At 45.1% G+C, this 8,570-nt stretch overlaps 1 protein-coding gene across 3 annotated transcripts in view; it reads left to right on the top strand.

The window, feature by feature from the left end:
* The window catches only part of ARHGEF12 (Rho guanine nucleotide exchange factor 12), a 181,208-nt gene that overhangs the window by 138,361 nt on the left and 34,277 nt on the right, over window positions 1-8,570 (top strand). For all 3 annotated transcript variants that reach the window (XM_045283559.1, XM_004712819.3, XM_045283560.1), the window contains 6 exons: window positions 1,076-1,118; window positions 2,656-2,761; window positions 3,413-3,550; window positions 4,029-4,061; window positions 4,343-4,457; window positions 6,514-6,619. In XM_045283559.1, coding sequence (XP_045139494.1) covers window positions 1,076-1,118; window positions 2,656-2,761; window positions 3,413-3,550; window positions 4,029-4,061; window positions 4,343-4,457; window positions 6,514-6,619 — 541 coding nt within the window. The remainder of the gene's footprint in view (window positions 1-1,075; window positions 1,119-2,655; window positions 2,762-3,412; window positions 3,551-4,028; window positions 4,062-4,342; window positions 4,458-6,513; window positions 6,620-8,570) is intronic.

Below are 8,570 nucleotides of genomic sequence, written 5' to 3'. Positions count from 1 at the left end.
CAACAACATCAATCCACTGACGAAGAACAAATTAAAATATACCAAGCAAGAAAAACTTGTGTTTTCCAGTCTAGCCTGTTGGGACACCATGCCCTCAGATCTTTTTCTTTCTTTTAAGCAAAAGGGAAGAGATTTATTGGAGCCCACACGGGAAACCCTAGAGGGGCCCAGCGTCCCCTACTGTGTAGGCATGCCCAGCAACAGGTCACACCATTCACTGAACCCCCATGTCCAGAGGGACTCCCCTTGAGCCGAGCCCCAAAGCGCCGGGACTGCTTGGGGTGGGGAAAAATCTCAGATCTTAAAAGTATTGTTTGATTCTGGAAGATAGGAAGTCACTGTTTATACTTTGCCAATAAGCATGACGTGGAAGACGTTTCCTCCAAATACAAATTAATCCATATTTTAAAGCTACTTCCCACAGGGAAGAGCACAATAGTCTGGTCATAGGACCCAAAACTACAGTAATTCTGATAAAGGACTCTCGTAAGAACAGGCACGTGACAGAATAGTTAACTTCATTCGCTGGACAGGAAGTTACTGGGCCATAGACGCCCCAGACTCAACCTTGCCATGCAATACTTTCTCCTCAGGGAGCACTCTGGGTGTCACCCTCTGATGACATACATGCTCTGTAGAAAAATGAATGGGTGTAATGTAACATGGTTTCTTGTGTGTCTCAAACACAGAACGTGCACATCATGATTCTATACAAGCCACTTTCCACACGAAAATAAACACGTTCAAATTTTGTCTCCATCAGATGACGTTCTATATGGCCTGTTGTATGACCCAGTGAGCCTAGAGAGCCCAGGCCAGGAAGTGCACCCGTTAAGAACCTGCCTAAACACCCGGTGAAAGCACTGTGACATCTTCTTTCTCACCTGAGCCTTGAGACATGTGCTTCTTTCCTAGTTTAGTTCTTCAGAACTGTGCAATTTGGATGGGTTTACTTACGAATGAGCTCTTAAGACCAGTTATTCCAAGTTGTTTCCCTTTATTTTCTCTAAGTGCTCATCTGTGCCTTGAAAAGTTCTTTCTGCTCTTTCATCTTTTGTTTGTGTTTTTGTTTTAGCACCTTAAAGTTTCTGTCCCTGAAGAAATATCTACAGATCTGGGTAAGTTGAGAGCCCCATTATGCTGCAGAAGTGCTTCTCTGTAGAACTGTAGTTCATCTCTAACTAAGGTCTGACCGGAAAGTGGTGACTACTTGGTCACCTGACTTGAAACAAGAAGGGAGCTTATAATACCAGGGTAAGTAAAATATATCATTAACTAGGGCGTCATTATAGACAGGCGTCATTGACGCCAAGTGAAACATGTTTAAACATGTCGGTGGCGATATGACGGTGGGGGGATGGTTGGGGAAGGAGGAGAAAGGGGGGGTGAACCCATCCAAAGGGTGAAGGGGACAACGGACAGTGTAAGATATGAAATAATAACAACAATATATAAGAATTCATGAGGGTGGGGTGGTGGGGGAGGAGGGGAAAAAAGAAGCTTGTACCAAGGGCTCAAGTAGAAAATGTTTTAGAAATGATGATGGCAACATACGTACAAATATGCTTGATACAAACAATGTATGGAATGTTAAAAGATCTGTAAGAGCCCCCAGTAAAATGATTTTAAAAAAAAAACCAACCAACAACAACAAAGGAAGAGACTAGTCCTTTGGCTACAGCCACAGTAAAGGCTGGGGAAAACACAAACAAACACGCCTGAGCTTCCGTAGATGGCTGCAGGCAGTCTCTGCAACACACTTGCCTCAGTCTTGTTGGAGTGCCGTCCCAGAAAGGTCTAGTTACAGCCCCGCCCACTGAGGGAATCTGCTGGTGCAGTTTGATTCAAGCAGAGATCAGCTCAGAAGGTTATGCTGACCGACTTTGGGGATTCTAGAGGACTAATTACTCTTCGTAGGGTTTTCAAATGGTACAGGATGATCACTTGAGCGTCTTAGGAAGTTTTAAAGAGAACTGCATTGGTGAAGAAAAGGCCAGCAAAGTTTCTCTGAGGAAATTTTTTCCATTGTGAGTTTTTTTCCACTGCTTAGTGTACGAGGGTAACAAGGGCTGTCCTATCAGAATTTCATTGGAAACCTTACCCCATCCACCCTTGCTCTCTCAGACTTCTTTTTGTCCCACAAACTCAAAATGTTTTCTTGCCCCACACATCTTACTCACTTGACTTCGCTCCGTAGGACTTCTTTTTGTTTCCACAAATGAAGAGGGACATGAAAGGACAGCAATTTGATGACAAAGAAGAGGGGAAGAAGAAAGATGAGGGAGGTGCTATCCAGCCATCCAAACAGATTAGTTTGAAGTGTTTCCAAGAATGGAGTCGCAGAGTTCACATATGTATGAAGTGTAACGGAGTGTACTTTGGAGGTGATAAGGTGGTTTTGTGGGAAAAAAAAAAAAAAAGTTAATACATAGCTTTGAAAAGATATCCTGGTTTGGGGGGGATTATGGGGGTGGAGAGAAGGTACCCCCTCGTGTATTTAAGAGTAAATGAAATCTGAATTCTGAAATCAGACACATGAAAAGCAATGGCTGTTTCCCCAGTTAAATTTGTCCCAAATCACATTGATATCTTGTCAGCTGTAATGCCCAGAACACAACCTCTGGATGAAATACTCTTTCCTCTTCGCTGTTGCAGAGAAGAGACGACCAGAACTTATTCCTGAGGATCTGCATCGCCATTATATCCACACTATGCAAGAGAGAGTCCACCCAGAAGTTCAGAAGCACTTGGAAGATTTTCGGTAATCTTGGTGCTAGATATAAGATGCTACGATGATGTGGTCATGCTGGAGTACTTATTTTTGGATAGGAAAGGCGTACGTACCCATGCAGTCCATACCTTAAAGTAAAACAACCCAGTTGCCGTGGAGCTGGTTGTTCCCCTGTGTGGGCACAGTAGGACTGCTCCACGGGTGTTCGAGCCTGTGGCCTTTTGCAACCAGGTCACTAGGCCTTTCTTCATCACACCTCTGGGTGGGTTTGAAATGCCACCCTGTCAGTTTGTAGTACAGTGCTTACCTGTTTGCTCCACCCAGAGACTCCATCCTTATCTTTACCCTGGGTGACTGGGTGACCCACACGGAATACCGGGGGCCAGAAGAGCAAGAGTGAATCTGAGCCCCTGGGCCCAGTTTCATGTGCTCATGGAAGTGGAGCTCAGAACTGACTCTTCGCTGAATGTGTGCCTTTCAGATATGTGTTCTCTTGAGGGGAGTGTATATAGGACTTTTTCCTGCTGTTACCCCAGGCGAGGTGGGCACAAGTGTAGAACACTGTGCTGTTTTACTTGTTGCCAGAACCCATAGCTCTGGGGATTCTGGTGAGACATCTTCAGAGACCAAGGATTGTTTGCCTCCAAAATGATGTCGGGAAATGTCTCCTTTTGTCTTCAGGCAAAAACGTAGTATGGGGCTGACCTTGGCTGAAAGTGAGCTGACTAAACTTGATGCAGAGCGAGACAAGGACCGGGTGACTCTGGAGAAGGAACGGGCATGTGCAGAACAGATTGTTGCCAAAATTGAAGAAGTGCTGTAAGTAATAGATGCATATGTGGAAGTGCCGTCCCTATCGGGCTGCTAATAATGCTTGATGTACTCACTGAACAAATGTAGAAGGAGTGTCAGTTTATACACAGCTGTTTATTTTGTCAACATACTCAAGAAACGGGACCACCCCCCACCCTCACCCCTTGCTTATACTTTATTTTTGATAAAATTCTTGTATTTCTTTTTCTGAGTGTTGGTGAAATAGGTAACTCTTAAACTTCTAATCCTATAAAAGCTAGGTTGCCTATTTTCATTGGCCTTGGACCTGTCTTTTGCTCTATAACGTGTGTACTTGGTGGCACATGTGGAAAGAACGGCACCCCCTTGTGGACGGCCGTTCTGCCTGTGGTGTATTCTCCGCGTCCAAGATTGAGGGCAGGACCCAGGGCACCCCATTCCCGTCCTCGTTGTCAGGGGTCTGGGTGTAACTTGCATTTTCACTGTGAATTCTTTGTGCTTTCAGGATGGCTGCTCAGGCTGTGGAAGAAGATAAAAGGTATGGTAACCATTTTCTCCTGGCCTCTCACGAGGAAAAAAACTGTTTTCTCTTGTCACCTTAAATCATGACTTGTCTTTTTTAACTTGAAAATCCAGGCTGTGGTGTCTCCCTCTGGTAGCATGTTTTTATCTGACTAATTGGTAGTTCCTTCTCTGTTGCTTGATGAATAAATTCCGAGAATTCCAGCGTCAGTGTGTAGGGTTTGATGTCATTTTATGCCTTTATTCAATCACACCCCTTTATCAGGGTTCTGATTTTACTAACCCCACCCTTTCCAGTTCCACAATGCAATATGTCATCCTGGTGTACATGAAGCATCTGGGAGTAAAGGTGAAAGAGCCCCGAAATTTGGAGCACAAGCGAGGTCGGATTGGATTTCTCCCCAAAATCAAGGTGAGGTCTAAATAATAACACCATGTTCCTATCAGCCCTGCTGCTGCTTTTTAAAAACAATATTTTAGCGATGTTGCCATTGGAAGTTTGCCCAGCAAATGAGGTATCCCATTTCAGAGTCTGCGTGCATTGTTCAGTGCCATTCCACACGGGTGGCATTCTCTTGAACTGTGGTCTGGAGGTTCCCTTTCCAGTGCTCCACTTGCCCGGCACCCTTCACTGCTCATCTGCGCTAAAATCAAGTCATCCTAACAAGAAGAGTTGCTGATGCAGCTCCCAGAGGTGGTTTTGTAGTGGAGCCCAGTGCTCAGGGCGAATAGTCTGTCCGTTGTGTGCCAGTCTGTTACTTCACTGAAAGGTGACCCGCAGGTAGCATCGCCTGTCTCGGGATGATAGTTGCAGGGAATCCACCGGTCTCACAGCCCAGAATGTCTGGCTGTTGTACGAATTAGAATACTGCCTTCTCTCAGGTCTATCTCTTGTGGGCCTGGATCAGAACTGTAGCGGAGCACCATCCAGTTCTTTTAGTCTCAGGGAAAATGAGGCTGGGGCTCATGAAGGCCGCTAGCCCTGTGGACTAGTTTGTTCTCAGACTTCCTATCGTTTTCTTTTGTTCCTGATGGGTAGAGACCAATAGTTGAATCTCAGATGGCTGCTTGTAAGCTGTTAAGACCCAGGTGTACTCACCTCACTAGGTACAAAACATGAACTTGAGCACAACTGACTAAATTGTTCCGTGAGACTGAAGATGTCTGCTCCTTGACATGTGGTTGTAGTGCTTGCTTCTCCTTTTTTTCCTGAACAACATTTCATTTTATTATGCAAAATATAGGAAACCTTGATTGAGAAAAAGGGAGTCATCAGATGCTGGATCATTTTCGTAGGAAGGCAACACTGTTGCTGAAGGATACATTTGGTCTACCCATGGTGAACATCTGTATTCTTTGCAAGCCATGGCAAAGACCTCCCACTCCTCCCTAAGTCTTCCTCCTAGATGTCAGTAAGATTTGGGGTTGAAGAACTAGAAAAAACCAGGTTCATGAAAGCCAAGCGCAGTCACTGCCCCTCTTTTTATTCAGTGGAGGAATCTGAGGCAGTGCATTAAGAGTGGGGGAGATCAACGTTCCTAAAGGCAAACCTTGGGCTCACTTACTTATTTATTTGGCTTGGGGCTCCAGTGTAGCTCCCCTTTCTCCACTCACATATGTCTGCCTAGTTTCATGTGTGGCACTTTCAGTCCTCTTCCACATCAACCCCTTGAGGCTCTGGGTGCCCATCCAGTAGACCCTAGAGCGCTGCCCCTCCCCTCGCACCTCTTTCTCGTCAAACACAGCAGTCTGTACCCAGCACGGTGTCAGCAACAAAAAGACCAGCTCTGTAAGTTCTCCTAACGCTTTCTTCTTCGTTGTATTTATTTACTCTCGAAATTAGTGCAAGGTATACCAGTAGACAGAAGATAAGGCCCTTTTTCTGAAGAAACTAAAAATCTAGTGAGAAATCCCAATCGAGAAGCACATTACTAGGCAGATGTAAAGAATGTAAACTGTGGTTCCCCCAGAAGTGCATCCCCAACTCATTGCCTTTATACTGTTTTATGGTAGCTCTTATAATTTGTTGTTATTTGGGTTTCGATTTAATGTTTATTAGACTGTAAAACCAACCCTATGAGGGCGAGGCCCTTATCTGTGTTTTCATCAGCATGACCCCGGCTTTTAGCACAGTGCTTGTATGCATTGTAAGCTTAGTAAATATTTGTTGAATATGAGTGAGCGAATTGCTTAGAGCTAGCTTCTGGTAAATGTGTTATCAAACTGCCCCTTTTGAATTTATTTATTTTTTAACTGTCATCCCTAAAAGATTAGCGGCGGTGTCTCGAGTTTGATACAAACACAGAACTGTGCACCCACCTCTAATGAGTGCGCCGTGTGCAGGTGGCCTTCCTGCACGTTTCCACAGTCTCCTTCTGATCTCTAGAACTGCGTGTCTGGTTCGAGGGCAGTGGAAGAGACCTGCCCTGCACTCCTCTCTGATGGTTTTCATTGTGTACCCACTCCAGCAAAGCATGAAGAAAGACAGGGAAGGCGAAGACAAAGGGAAGCGCAGAGGATTCACCAGCATCCTCGGGCCCCCAAGGAGACCCAGCCGCCACGACAACAGCGCAAGTATGTGGACGTTTGAGCAGTGTCTTCCCACAGTTCCATGCAGGCTTGAGGTCAGAGACTCATTTACCCAGAGTCCCTTGCTGGGGAAGCATATATTTGAAGCTAATTCCACCGAACGTACAGTGTACCTTGTTTGTTCAGTGTTATTTCTATACCAAGTAACCTCATGTTGCTATGAGGTTGCCATAGGGATGCTATTATCGCAGAATAGATTCACATCAGTTGCTCATAATTTAATTTACCTATTCTGATTTTGTTGGCATTCCATTTGTGATGATCAAATTAAGAAAATAAAGGGGGCAAAAATCTTTCAACCGACCTTTCTTCTCTTGATGTGAGGGTAAGTACGACGACTACTCCTGGGGTCCCAGGTGATGCACACAGGGCTTACTGCAGGTAACAAGCAGTGAAGCACACCTCTGATCCGCACACAGCGGCAGACTCTCGGCAAGCCTTTGTCTGAGTCTCTCAAGGGTACCTCCAGAAAAGGAGGGGGTGATAAACTTTTTGTGCTATGGGTGGGGGTGGGAGGCTGTTTTGAAATCTATTATCAAATTTTTAACAAAACTCATGGAAACCTTCCAAAATCATTGAAGCTTTGCAACAAATCTACAGAAATGCTGCCCACATAAACCAACCATTTTTAGGTGGATCAAGCATTTTTAAGGAAGATCAGAAAGACCTCAAAGATGTGCCAAGAGGGGAAAGGCTGTCGACTTCAAAGAGTCAAGAAGCCACGGCTGGCCACTAGAATGTGTGGAAGAAGACTGGAGTTGCCATTTGGGATCATTAAATTGGGATCCCACGTGGTTCAGCATTTTCTATTTTAAGTGACCAGCTTGGCCTCAAGCTTTTGGCTCAGTGGCTGCCAAACCATTGCACACAGATCAGCTAGCTCACAGAGTTCAACTTTCCGTTAGGCTTTTAAGCAACACCAAAGCTAATAATAGGACTTTATGGAACAAGTCATCACTGGGGGCGAGTCTTGAATTTCCCAAAACGATCCAGAGACTTCCAAGGGGATCTGCGGGGCCAGTTAAATCCAAGGCAGAGATCCGCTCAGAAGGTGATGGTGATGGTTTTTGGTGGGTTCCAAAGGCGTACTCTTGATAGGTTTTCTTGAAGGATACAGAACATGCACAGGGGTTATTATGATGACGTTTGAAGAAAATGGAGAACTACATTGGTCAGGAACTAAGAATTTTTTTCCTTCACAATAACGTTCGTGCTCATTTTGCAAAGACTGTCGTAGGAGATTTTTGTGGGGAAGCCTTACTTCATCCTAGGCACCGGACCTTGCCTCTTCAGACTTCATTTTGTGCCCCAGGTTCTAGGAGCATTTGAAAGTAACACAATTGGAGTTCCTTAAGGATTCCTAAGCTGCCCTTTTGACATGGTCTAAATTGAAGAACACCAGACTCTTCAGGGAAGACTCAGAGGTGGAAACATGACCTTTATAAATGAAGTCTGTGGGTTCACATGGAAGGGGCGCTGCAAAGCAGTAGCCCCGCGTGCTGATGTTCTGGTTGCTATGATTGTGTTGCAGTACTGCCTGTCTTCACTCATGTACCATTGACGCCACACTTCTTATCTGAGTTTACAATGCGTGGTTTGTGTGTGTGTGTTTCCATACTCTTTCTGCACCTCTCACTTCAAAGGTAAGAGATCGGCCTACTAGAGAAGGCTGCAGGAGAGTAGGGAGGATGGTGTTGGGGGAGAGTCACGGCGTCTTGCACTGGTTCTCAGCCTCGGCACAACCACCTTGTAAAAATGTCAGCTTAGTTGGGCCATGAGGATGTGAACAGTGACAGTGGATGTCCCAGTGTATTAGCCTGGGTACTTTGGAGAAACAAATCCACAGCAACTCATGTATAAGAGAGAGTTTTATGCAAAGAAAATGTGCATCACGAAAACATCTATCTTATGATTTGTTTCTCCAGTACCCCACTCC

Source organism: Echinops telfairi, unplaced genomic scaffold, assembly GCF_000313985.2.
Source record: "Echinops telfairi isolate 266 unplaced genomic scaffold, ASM31398v2 ScPeMD7_7463;HRSCAF=8501, whole genome shotgun sequence".
Classification (NCBI taxonomy): domain Eukaryota; kingdom Metazoa; phylum Chordata; class Mammalia; order Afrosoricida; family Tenrecidae; genus Echinops; species Echinops telfairi.
This window is presented reverse-complemented; position numbering and strand designations above follow the sequence as displayed.